We start from the raw sequence: 13,617 nt of genomic DNA, 5'->3' as shown, positions 1-13,617 counted from the left end.
GCAAAATGTTGTAAAGAGAACGTTCAGAAAGCAGAGGACACCTGTACATAACTTACATCTCCACTATAATATTGGTAATGCTTTCTTTTTGGAAAGGTTGGCAATGGAACTAAACTGATGCATTGTTTTCCCAGAACAACATCCAACACTCCAAAGATATGGGATATGATACTGGAAGATGAAAATACCAGCAAGTACCTGAAAAAAAAATCAAAATTAGCCACTTCCCCTCCCCAACCCTATAAATGCCCATGTGAATCAAACATTGTACATACAAGATCAACTTTATTGAGATTAATCCAAAATACAAAGAAAACAAAATGCTTCCAGAAAGTAAAACAATGCAAAAAAAAAGCAAATTTATTGCAAAGATGACACACAGCTCCTTAAACAACTTCTAACACCTCAAATCCCCAAATTTTGCAAATTGTTCAGAATAGAGTAAAATACAGCATGTTTGAAGAACATGTACATTGTGTGGAACATTATTTACATTAAATTACTGAGGTTAGCAGAGTCCACCCGTCTGCTGCTGGAATACATCAATGGTGTCTTCATCTTCCATTTCCAACTGCCAAAGAGAAGAGAAATTATTCTACTATTCATCAATATAAAGAAAATTACATATAAACATCCATCAATTAAAATGATCGTTTCTTGCCCAGATTTATTCACCTTTCCATATACCCATCTCCTACCAAACATTCATGCAATACTTGAAAATACAACTAAATAATGCATGCTGGATCTATCCACAGCCAACTTTAAGTGCATCCTTCACATATGCAGCAAGTGCAGGCATTGCCTGAACAGAATACCACTGGTTTTGAGAGCCTCACGTTAAAACTACTGATTCCTTAAACATCCACTTCAAAATTCGTATGTCTTCTATGAAAGATCTGTGCAAGGATTTCTTCATTATACACCAAGGCTCTTCAACTTTTGAAAGCCAGAAGCATGGTTTCATATACAAATAAAAGTGCAGTTGGTTCTGCCATGATTAAACATTCACCAAAATACACGTTTCAATTGTACATTTTCCATCAGGTACCGAATTACTGCAAGTTGTACCCTGAAAATCTGCAGCAAACCATGTAAAACAAGTAGCCTGTATGTAGATTTCACAAGGAGTTTGTTCTAATAGTGACTAAACCTGAAAACAGAACTGCCAAATGCAAAAATCAACTGCAGTAACTGAACAAGTTAACCCTTTTGGAGCAAGACCTTTCCTCTAAGCAGTTGTTTTCAAATAGCACAGGGAAAATAAAGGATATGGGAATAAAACTGGGCAGGAACTTAGTTATCAATAGCTAGTAAAAATGATTAAACAGCAAGGATCATCAACACAAGAGCCATGATAACAAGTGAAATAAATGGGAAGACAACTCAGAACATGTAACTGGGAACCTATAGACTTACCATCAAGCTCTGTCACTTACATCAACTCTTCTTTAGATTCCAAGGAAAACAATTCTAAATACCAATTTTCTCATTAACTTCAAAATTGACTAACTGGGTCAATTGCAGATCTATCTACTCTAAGAAAAGTTCTTAGAATCTGGGATGGGTGTGTCAAATTTCACAGTAATAATTAGGCTGGAGGGCAGTGAGCAACCTAGAAAACGAGTTGATCCTGGACAGATAATGCAGACTAGAAACCAGAAGCTGCATTGGCAAAGTGGCCCATGTTTCATGGTTCTTTCTACAAGAACACAACAATATACTTTTTTTAAAAAAAGGGCAAACATTATTATCTACTCAGCACACTAATACTTTCAATCAAAAAGTTACTCACCATAGCTGGTGTATCAGTTTCATTTATCGGCTGCCCATCAAAGCGAAACCTGATCTGTCTGATCTGCAAGCCCTGCAAGCAGAATATATTCAGCATAATGAGACATTTCAGTAAGCTGATACTTTGCACTTTATATTTTAGATTTTTTTTTCAACAATGCAACCTTGGTCTCAATACAACCAAGCTATTCTAGGCAGACAGGAATTCTCACAGCTATCTGGACTATTCCTCTTCTCACCGTCTCTTGCAAAAACGCCATCCCCATCTCGCAATTCCTCCGTCTCCGCCGCATCTGCTCTCAGGATGAGGGAGATGTCTTCCTTTTTTAAAGAAAGGGACTTCCCTTCCTCCACTATCAACTCTGCTCTTAAACGCATCTCCCCCATTTCACGTACATCTGCTCTCACTCCATCCTCCCGCCACCCCACTAGGAATAGGGTTCCCCTGGTCCTCACCTACCACCCAACCAGCCTCCGGGTCCAACATATTATTCTCCGTAACTTCTGCCACCTCCAACAGGATCCCACCACTAAGCACATCTTTCCCTCCCCCCCCTCTGCATTCCGCAGGGATCGCTCCCTACGCAACTCCCTTGTCCATTCGTCCCCCCCATCCCTCCCCACTGATCCTGGCACTTATCCTTGTAAGCGGAACAAGTGCTACACATGCCCTTACACTTCCTCCCTTACCACCATTCAGGGCCCCAAACAGTCCTTCCAGGTGAGGCAACACTTCACCTGTGAGTCGGCTGGGGTGATATACTGCGTCCGGTGCTCCCGATGTGGCCTTTTATATATTGGCGAGACCCGACGCAGACTGGGAGACCGCTTTGCTGAACACCTACGCTCTGTCCACCGGAGAAAGCAGGATCTCCCAGTGGCCACACATTTTAATTCCACATCCCATTCCCATTCTGACATGTCTAACCACAGCCTCTCTACTGTAAAGATGAAGCCACACTCAGGTTGGAGGAACAACACCTTATATTCCGTCTGGGTAGCCTCCAACCTGATGGCATGAACATCGACTTCTCTAACTTCCGCTAATGCCCCACCTCCCCCTGTACCCCATCTGTTACTTATTTTTATACACACATTCTTTCTCTCACTCTCCTTTTTCTCCCTTTGTCCCTCTGAATATACCCCTTGCCCATCCTCTGGGGACACCCCCCCCTTGTCTTTCTTCCCAGACCTCCTGTCCCATGATCCTCTCATATCCCTTTTGCCTATCACCTGTCCAGCTCTTGGCTCCATCCCTCCCCCTCCTGTCTTCTCCTATCATTTTCGATCTCCCCCTCCCCCTCCAACTTTCAAATCTCTTACTCACTCTTCCTTCAGTTAGTCCTGACGAAGGGTCTCAGCCTGAAATGTCGACTGCACCTCTTCCTAGAGATGCTGCCTGGCCTGCTGTGTTCACCGGCAACTTTTATGTATGTTGCAAGCTGTTCTAGTTCTAGTTGCTCTAGAAGTAGTGGTCCTCAAAGATGGACCATTTGACTTGAAGTAAACATGACTTTCCCAAATTACTTCCCATATCTGGTATTTCTTCAAGTACATCTGACACCCTCAAAAAATAAGTCTGTGATTTTGGTTCCAACTTTATCCTGTCAACCTATCATAATTTAAAAATATACAAAACTATTTACTACAATCCACACTTCAAACTGACTGTTCATCAAGAGATTCCAGCTGCTTTTCTTTAGTTTCTCAGCTGATGATGCATTGCTCCAGATTCCAGCATCTGCAGTCTTGTTAGTCTCATTTGAACTTCCTTTGTACTGCCTTCCCCTGTTTACATAGGAGAACAAACTGCACACAGGATTCCAGACAAGGCCTAACAATCTGTGCAATGCAACAAAACTTCCCAATTTTAAACTTCAATCCCTTTGCAATGAAGATCAATGTGCTAAAAGACTTGCTTGACCCACCTGTTGCTGGCTTTGTGATTCATGCACTAGAACACTAGATCCCTTTGTACATCACTTGCAGTTTCATCTTTCCGATTTCTCATGCATGACCTCTCATATCCCCACATTAAACTCCAATTGCTAGTCTTGCCCATTCAATCTTTCAAAATCATAGTATCAAGTACAAGGAGATAGGGGGTATATAACCATGTCAGGACAGCCTTTTCCTTCATGTCAGCAAGCTGACGGAGCTGATCTTTGACTAAGGAAGCATGGTGGAGTATACATCCATCTGTGTTAATGACACTAAGGTAAACATGTTTTGAATGCTTCAAGTTCCTATACATCAATGTCTTGGTCCAGCACATGGATACAACCAAAACAAAACAGCCCTCTACATCTGAGGAATCACACCCCCAGCATGCATCATGGAAAGTATTCTATCCAAATGTAAGACAGCCCAGTACAGCAACTGCTCTGCCCGTGACTGCAAGAAATTGCCAAGCTGTGAACACAACCAAGTCCACAAGCTAGCCTTTCCCCATTGGATGCAGTCCTTGCTACCTTGGACAAGCAGCTAATGTAAGCAAACACCCTCTGTCACCTAGTCACTCTTCATTTCTCCTGCCAGACACAAGATACAAAGCTAGAGAGCATGTACCAGACTCCAGGACAGCTTCTATGGTGCTGTTAGACTTCTGAATGAACCTCTCATACCCTAAAAGATGAAATCTTGATCTTCCAATCTACCTCACTGTGGTCCTTGCAATCTGTCCACCTGCACTGAACTTACTCTATAGCTGCAACAATATTCTGCACTTTTTACCACCTTGATGTAATTATGTATGGCAGATCTATCTGGATGGCATGCAAAGCTTTTCATTGTACCCTGGTACGTGACGGTTAAAAACTATCCAATCTGCATCATATGCACCTACACTTGCTTTCAAATAACCAGCAAATTTTTAAACCTTACATGCCATCTCATCCTACAGGTCTTTAAGTAGCAAAGAACTGTGGTCTAATGGAGAACTGACCCTTATTTATTCCAATTCCAGTTTCTGACAGCTAATTTTCACTCTATTCCTAAACACTTCCTATACCACTGATGTTAATTTATGCACCAGCCTTTTCTGTGGCACTTTGTCAAATGTCTTTTGGAAATCTAGATGCACTACATCTACAGGTTTCCATTTATTAACTCTTATCACATTTGCAAAGAATTCAAGGTAATGTCAAATATTTCACAAAACCTGATGATTAGGTTCTATTATATTCCACTTTCTTAAATGTTTAGCTACTTTCTCTTTGATTATGGGTTCCATAATCTTCATAAAAGTTCTTAAAATGCTCTTCCAGTCATTCTACTTTTTTTGAAGTCACATTAGCTGTTGTCCAATTCTCCTGGTGCCCAGATTTTAACAAGTTTGGAAAAATATTCAAACACCATCTCTACAGCCATTTCCTTTAAATCCCTAGTGTGCAGTCTATCAAGTCCTGGCAATTTGCCCACTTTTAGAAATGTTCTCCCACTCTTTATCCCTTAATTGAGATGTTCTACCTGGTTATTTAAAATTAGCCCCAAGAGTTACATGATGCCTGTATAAATATTATGTTTATTTAAATATTCCTTTGCTATTTAGGTTGGGCAGTTAAAGGCTGTAGTCACAAACAAGCACAGTATTATTTGGTCAAGATTCTGTTTAAGATTTGTAGGCTCAACAAGTTAGGAACTTTGAAGATACTGACAATCATCTTGAACGTTACAATGAGAATGCAGGTTCAGAGGATGCAATCATCAGAAGCATTACATGAAAGCAGTCCATTATTTGCACTAGGTATCTGTGCTAATTTTATTTACAATCAAGAGAATACGGCAGCATAACTGGATGAATTCAATAACCATTAGGAATAGTTTTATATTATTGGTAGTGTTCTAATTGTTTCTGTATTTCAGTTAAATATGCAATTTGTTACACAGTTAAATGATAGTTTGTTTTATACTTTAACTATTTTCAAGAAACTTCAGCTAATTGGGACAGCTAATTAATTGGGCTAAAATGTACTGGTCCAGATGTGACCCAATTAACCGGAATCCACTGTTTCTGCAAAAGTTGGGCGAACCGAAAACTAGAGGTTGTAGGTTTAGATGAAAGGTGAAATATTTAAGGAGAAACTGAGGAGCAACTTCACGCAGAGGGTAGTGATTGTGGAATAATCTGCCAGTGCAAGTGGTAGGTGCAGGTTCAATTGCAAAAGTTAAAAGGTTTTTGGATAGATACATGGATAAGAGGCATGGAAAGCAATGGTTGAGAGTGGGTAGATAGGACTAGACAGAAAAACAGGTCAGCACAGACTGTATAGACCAAAGGGCCCGTTTCTAAGCTGTAGTGCTCTATGACTATCACAATAAACAAGTTCTTGAAAGTATGGGATTTAGCCAAGCTGATTAACTACTGTATAATTGTTGTTATATTTACATATTCTATTACCATTTAAGTTGGTCAGTTAATGTGCTGGTTAGTTACTAGCAATGTTATTTTGTCAAAATACAATTGTACTTAGATGCTCAGATAAGTGAAAACAGTCTGAGGATAACGTTGAAGCCTAAAGTCTCCAGAATAAAGAAATACAGAAAAAAAAAAGTTCTTTCTGCAACAGCCAGAAGCAGCCTTAGGACCAAACTAAAACAATTATGCCTGTTTTAAAGTTACCCCTTTCCAATATACAAGTGGAAAAGTTACCCTGGAGTCCAAAAACAAATTGAATAGTCCTCTCCCTTTCAAACAGAATTCCTCCACTAAATTCCACCAGAAAGCCTGTTGCCTACAGTAGGCTGCCTACTAGCAAGAAAAAAAATTAACATGAAACTGAAGCATGTTAATTTTTGGTACAAATACACCTTGTAGGACCCTTACTGAAAGTTCTGAGCCAATGAGCTGAAGACCAAGTGGATTATAGAAAGGAAAGTAGACTCTCACTCTGATCCGAGTCTAAACACCAATATGAAACTCATGCTTTGTTCACCATAATGAAAGACTACACACAGAAAATATTGCAGTACAATAATTCAATTTAGGATAAGCATTTGTCATCCAGGCTGCTGGAGCAACCAAGTAAATTTTGCTAAGAGCTGAGAGATAATATTCCAACATACTAACACTAACCTGTCGCTCACAGTATGCTTTCATCAGTTTACTCAATGGTGTCTGCTTCTTTATCTTGAACTGTACAACTGACCCATCTTGACCAGCCACCTTCAGGTTAACATGATCATTCCTGTGGTCATTTCCTTCGCTTTTCACGTTTTCCTAAATGCAGAATTAAAAACACCTTGATTTTACTATCTCAACATGGTAAAATAAAATGTTTAAATGTAAAGGCTGCATAAATTCACAAGGAGACAGGATTTCAACAAAAGGAACATTAACTGCAAATGTACTAAAAACATTGCATTTTTCCCCTGCTAGAGAGCCAAAGCCCAGCATTGTCAAACCTGAAAGATAACAGATTTCACAGCCCATTTGTTCAGCACCAATGAGTGATACAAATGAAGGCAAGTAACAGACATTGTTAATTAGACTAAGTATAATCTTCCCCCTGTAAACTTGTGTATGGGGTGTCAGGGAGGGGTAGCACCTCTGGTGGGGTAACATGTCACGTCCTTTTCAAGGCAGTTAGTCCACCTTTGGTCCCCACCTGGCACTCAGCTCTCACCTGTGGCTCCCCGTAGCTGTTTGCATGTGACAGCGGCCACACCCCGGGCAACGGCTTCGACAAGCCGGCTAAACCAGGTGAGGGTAGCCGACGGGTCTCAAACCCTCGGTGAGATAGGGAGTTGTCTATCCCAGCATGTGAAGACAAGACTCCGGCGGATTGAGCGGACTAGACCAATGGAAGGTCCAACGGTCAAGAAGGTGGTCTCTGCAAGCGTCGTGAAACGTGTAGAGCAGGATAAGACATAGAAGATGTCCTGGTCATCCACTGCGTCTAGTCCCATCTCCAGCCGTCTCGACTGTCTTGCCACTGGATCCAGATGGGAATTGGGAAGAGAGAATGAGGCTGACACTGTGCAACTCTCCTTCACTTAAATCCAAATCATGTGCTAGTCTCGACACCATCAATAATGGTGTCGAGGTCCTCATCGACGTACGATGGACGAACAACAAACTTGTGTTACAGTAAGGTACAAGCAAAACTTGTCAAATCCTAAAATGTAGTTATGGATTTTAAACTGTTAATCATGGAATTAAGGCAATTATCAACTTCAACAACCACAAAACTACTATATTCTACTAAGTTTCAGTGATACCCTTCAGGTAGGAATTCTGCTGTGCTACACAGCCTAGGATTCATGCAAGTCCTGAATCGCAGTAATTCTTAACTGTCCTTAGCAATGGCTTGGCGAAAACCTCAACTGCAATTAAGCATGGTAGTAACAAATCAACTAAGTGAATTCCTTCAGAGACAATTATGAAACCAAGGCATTTATGATGAAAGCCTGTGCAGTAATGATGAATTAAATTTTAAAAGATGGACTAATGATGGAAATCTCATAGGGTTGCAAAGCTGGGAAAACACAGGGGTCTTGAAAACAAACAGCCTAAATGGAAGACATTTAAGGTCACAAGCACAAGGACAGATGAACAGAATAGTGCACTTGGGTACAGGCAATTGACATTTGGTTAAGGTTAAAGGTTGAAAGCTGGGAGACCATTCAAAGCTTGATAAAAATTCCAAACACAAATTTAGGATTCCACTGGCAGAAAAGACCAGTGCAACTCAAAAAAAGATAAGAATTGTTTGCTTCCACTTCATTCAGCATGAATAATAAGATAATGGCTAAGGCATTTCTTTCTTTATTAATCTTTTTATTGATTTAAAAGGAGCATAAATACAAACGAGAATTATCTCAAATATATATCAATAACAATACAAACCCAGATTAAGATAGGAGACATTATCAAAATCATACATAGTGTTAAGCTAGTATATAATAAAAAAAGAAAACAGCAATTCTCCTCTTATCAGTTCATGAAGAGGAAAGAAAAAACATTGAATTTTAAATGAAGGAAAAAACCCAATATACTATATAAAAACACAAAAAGGGACTGGACAGTCCATTTTGAGGATACGACCAAAAAAAGAAAGACTTTCTGATCAAATCTAAAACTTCGAAAAATAATTGGAAGTGGCTAAGGTATTTTATGGCAGGAACCAAAGACAATAACTCTGCAGACCTAATATTTTGTGACAGGAAATTTCCGCTTACCCAGTTCTCAAAATCAGGTCAGCAGTGCAATAATTTAGAGGATGTGCACAGGGTTAGTTTGCAAAGCTGGTGTCCAGAAAAACAGTGGATCAAGTTGCTAATCGTTGTGGAAAAGTCTTAGTCACATGTTTTTAAAAGTCTGTAAAGCAAAGATGCTTTCAAAAATAATGAAAGTTTCTAAAGAACAAAAAAAAAACTTACTATAAAGAGCAGTAAACAGTAAAATCTGGCGTAACCACCCCCTTGCCTTTAAAACTGCATCAATTCTTCTTGGTACACTCATACAGTTTTATAACAAAACTCGGCTGGTAGGTTGTTCCAAGCACCCTGGAGAACATGCCATAGTTCTTCTGTGGACTTTGGCAATTTCACTTGCCAGGTAATCCCCAAAGGCCTCAATGTTGAGCATGGGCAATATAACCTTTTGCAAAACTGCTTTTCCCTGAAAGATGGTTCTTAATGACCTTTGTCATGTCCTTGGGATGATTATCCTGCTGCAGATTGAAGTTGGTGATCCCTCATGGTACCATGTGATGGATGAGAACCTGCTTGTACTCTGAATTGAATATTCCATTAACTCTGACTAGATCACCAACTCCTTTTGAAGAAATGCAGCCCCAAACCCTTCAGAGAACCCCATCATGCTTCACTGTTGGCTGCAGACACTCATCCATACAGCACTCTACAGCCCTCCTACAGACTAACTTGGATTCCAGTGGTTTCTGTGAGATCAGAGCCAACCACCCTGCTGTATTTATTCTGATTTAGAAGGGACGGCAGTTTAATGCATCTCTTGTCTGCAGCACTACTTCCGTGGCTGCCAACTGCATTTCTGATCCTCAGCCTTGTCCATTTCATGCTTTTTCAGAAAAGCTTGGATCGCTAGCAAGACAGCAGCTATACTTTATTAGGAGTTTGAAGGGATTTGGCATGTCAACAAATACACTCAAAACTCTACAGTTATACTGTGGAGAGCATTCTGACAGGCTGCATCACCATCTGGTATGGAGGGGCTACTGCACAGGACCGAAAGCTTCAGAAGGTCGTAAATCTAATCAGTTCAATCTTGAGCACTAGCCTACAAAGCACCCAGGACATCTTTAGAGAGCGGTGTCTTAGAAAGGCAGCGTCCATTATTAAGGACCTCCAGCACCCAGGACATGCCCTTTTCTCACTGCTACCATCAGGTAGGAGATACAGAAGCCTGAAGGCCCACACTCAGCAATTCAGGAACAGCTTCTTCCCCTCTAATTTTTTGGAAGATGAAAGCAGTTCACATCAAATTTAAAACTTCGTTTAATAAAGTCTATAACTCTAACATTTCCTTAGAGGATGCGGTACATTTCTGAAACCAGTAACATTTCTCTCCCCCCCCACCCCCCCCAGGACTTGACTGTTGTTTAAATAGTAGTACACATTAAAAAGAGGCAAGTATTATTTAATGACAGTAAGGCTTCAAAAGTGAGAAAAGGACATGTGCTACTTCGTACAAACCATGTTCTACTACAATTGAGAAATGTATTTACTTGTTAGCATCAAGATCAAAAGTTACAGACAACTGGGGAAGCCAGCAGCACACATCCGTTTCAATTCCAAATTAAGGTCTGTCAACAGTATATAGTTATGACTTAGCTTTCAAATCTACTCTACACAATTTTTAAAAATATTCAAAATCCTATCAAACAACTTAATGTGATGCCAACAATGCGGTGGAAAAGAACCCCCAACCAAAAATCCTTTATGGTGTTAACAGTTATACTACTACAAACAACATGAATATATAATAGGGTGGAGATGCACTTCTACCAAAGGAGGTATAAAGCACTCCTTCCCTCCATTAGCCGGCAGGTCACCTTTGGGCAAGGTATAGCATCTGCTCTCCCCCCCCCCCCCGCAAACCAATCAGGGTCATGTGAAGCCATAGGAGCAGTGGATGGTTGTTATAAACAGCTGGTGCATATTACAAGTACTGGTTATGTGTCCACCGACACCAGGCTGATGATCCCTGAAAAGAGTACAGATAGTGGCTGGTGCCACCTCTCTCGTAAATAGTTTGCCCAGAAGGCTCTAATATCAAGCCACTTCTATAGGAAAAAACTGCCAAGAACCATCATGGTTACTGCCAGGATCACCCATGTCATATGACACAGCACATAACTGATTAACCATATTATATCATTATGTAAAGCAACAATAAAACAGAAAAGGCAATGAAGTAACATTACTGGCTACAGGGAGCTACCAGAGTTTCTAATGCACAAACAACTCTTAGAAAGAATTACAGAATGCAAAATTCTCATTGAACAAAGCTCAACTATGGTCTCCAGACGAAAGCAGCCCATGTGAATGATCATTTCAATAGCCACAAGAGAGATTTACAGGGATAACCAAAAACAATTCATATGATATACGGCTAACTCCTCAAAACTATATACTTCACAAGTCATAATACGTAAAGATAGCTCTCAATAGTTTATGTTGTGATGAGCAAGATGTGACGACTTTATATATCTAATATGCTAAACATGATTGGAGGTTAGTATATCAAACAGAACCACTCAAGTGCAAGATGACCAATAAAATGCTGTTAAAGCAATATGCTCTGCTACAAAAAAAACCTGAACACAAAATGCCCCCTTAGAATATTACTTGTAGAAACACTTGCCTGACCAAATTTATAAAGACATTTTAAGAAAATATTTTCCTTACAGTAAATTCCATCAACTAGTTAATGAAACCAAAATACACCTACTGGCAATCTTTACTCTACCTAAAACACCAAATAAAACTAATGAATGGCCAAACGAAAAGTTAACTCAGTACCAGATTTCAAGCATTTTCTTAAATTTGGATATCTGAAATACATTTTCTAGGTGTACATGAGACATACACATCTAGAAGACAGTCATATGTACTGTTTATATAATAGCAAGGTTAGAAACTTTTCATCGTCTATCATATTTCAGAGGGCCATTTTGTCCAGGAGAGGTTCCAACTGAAAGATCTGGATGTCCTCCTTAACACAGTATCCAAAACAAAAAGCAAATACTATTAACAGGCACTTCAAAATCCCATGTACACGTTTCAAAGATGCAATGGCCAAAGAAAATAATTGAAATCATCAGTTCATTTCATAATTGAGATCAATCTGGAATGCAACTGCTCACAAGATTTTCTTTCGTGGGTTTACTATGCAACCATGAAGAAATTAGTTTGCATACTAAAAGATTAAACACATTGCCTTCAATTCTTATGGACGAAGAGGACCATTTTAGCAAATTGGTTTCGATTTTCGAATTGATGTACGTAAGTGAATTTTAATTGTTAGCTTCGAAATATGGAAACCTGACGGAAGAAACACAACAGTCGAATAACACCAATCAACAGCGGATACGATGCTCATCTGGCCTCTGTCTGTTATCAGCGGACGAAAAGACTCAAGGCTAAATGTCGCCCACTCCAGGGATTCTGGCAGCCGGAAATGAGTGTAGGCCCAGGCCGCAAAAACAACCACACAGCCTTGATCTTTGGCGTAGCCAAAATTCGAATTATGAGACTAATCAACGCAGGGCCATTTAACCTGACAGACTCCGGTAAATGAAGATGGGTTCCCGTTCTCTACTTAAGGATACGCACTTTAACCCTTACATACTGTTCGGGTTAAAACACCATCAGTGATTCAGAGCACGAGTCAATGCGAAAGACCTGAGCCAACCTATACACCCTCAATCCAACCCCAACCTCGCCGTCCATCAGCCACGGGCGAACGAGGCCTGAACACAGCAGACAGAGCCCAACTCCCCGGGCCTACAGCGTCAGGGACTCCGAATTGACGGTCAAACCCTCCCCTCCATCGGCCTTCACCACAACAGGCCTCACCCCCTTGGCTTTATCCTCCGCCATTTCACGGCTCTGATCGCACGGCGGGCTCCTGCTTCACCTCCCTTGCGTTCAGTTCCGTTCCTCCAGCCCCGTCTCACGGCTTCCCCTCCTCGTGTGCCTTTTTTCCCCCTCCCCGGGTGCGCGTATTCGCGCACGCTCAGACGCCGCCGCTCCTTCCCTGCTCGCGCATTGGTCGGGACCCCGCACACGTGCACAAAACGAGCCCGCGGAGGTCACGTGAGGAGCTAGCCCGCCTCCCTCCCCACCTCTTTCCGGGTCACGTGCCTCGCAGGGCGGGATCACGCGGGCGCGCGAGACGCGAGCGCTTTTCGCGGTATGAAGTTCTTACAGAGCTCTCGCATTTTCTAGAAGGAAATTTCGTTACGGGCACATTTGAATTACAAGCAGGGATACAATAAAGAACGTGAACACGAGCAGCATTTAGAAAATGCTGAAGGAACTCAGCAAGTCAGGCAGCATCAATGGAGGGAAAGTTCCCAATGCTTCAAAAAGGCAACGTTACCCACGAAGATCAGGGTGAGCTGCCTTAACGACTATCGTCCAGTAGCACTCACATGGACGGTGATGAAATGCTTTGAACGGTTGGATATGGCTAGAATTAACCCCTGTCACAGCAAGGATTTGGACCACTGCAATTTGTCTATCACCACAATAGGTCTACGGTGGATGCCTCTTCATGCGGCCGTGGATCACCTGGACAATACAAATACTTATGTCAGGATGCTGTTTATTGACCACATT

General features: G+C 41.0%; 1 protein-coding gene across 1 annotated transcript; it reads right to left on the bottom strand.

Annotated features, from left to right (window-relative positions):
* Positions 1-261: 261 nt before the first annotated feature.
* On the bottom strand, positions 262-13,018 carry LOC134352052 (small ubiquitin-related modifier 3-like). Its single transcript, XM_063059135.1, has 4 exons — positions 12,853-13,018; positions 6,869-7,012; positions 1,796-1,867; positions 262-571 (listed from the first exon to the last, which is right to left on the bottom strand). The coding sequence occupies exons 1-4, from the start codon at positions 12,874-12,876 to the stop codon at positions 509-511; spliced, it is 303 nt and encodes a 100-aa protein (XP_062915205.1). The 5' UTR covers positions 12,877-13,018; the 3' UTR covers positions 262-508.
* Between the last annotated feature and the right edge of the window lie 599 nt (positions 13,019-13,617).

The sequence above is a fragment of the Mobula hypostoma genome, chromosome 9 (genome assembly GCF_963921235.1).
Source record: "Mobula hypostoma chromosome 9, sMobHyp1.1, whole genome shotgun sequence".
In the NCBI taxonomy this organism is placed as follows: domain Eukaryota; kingdom Metazoa; phylum Chordata; class Chondrichthyes; order Myliobatiformes; family Myliobatidae; genus Mobula; species Mobula hypostoma.
This window is presented reverse-complemented; position numbering and strand designations above follow the sequence as displayed.

Coding starts and splice junctions, on each gene's coding strand:
- LOC134352052 (XM_063059135.1), bottom strand. CDS start 12,876: ATGGCGGAGGATAAAGCCAAGGGG. Junction 7,013..12,852: donor CGGAGGATAAAGCCAAGGGG/GTGAGGCCTGTT, acceptor TTCTGCATTTAG/GAAAACGTGAAAAGCGAAGG. Junction 1,868..6,868: donor AAGCATACTGTGAGCGACAG/GTTAGTGTTAGT, acceptor TTCTGCTTGCAG/GGCTTGCAGATCAGACAGAT.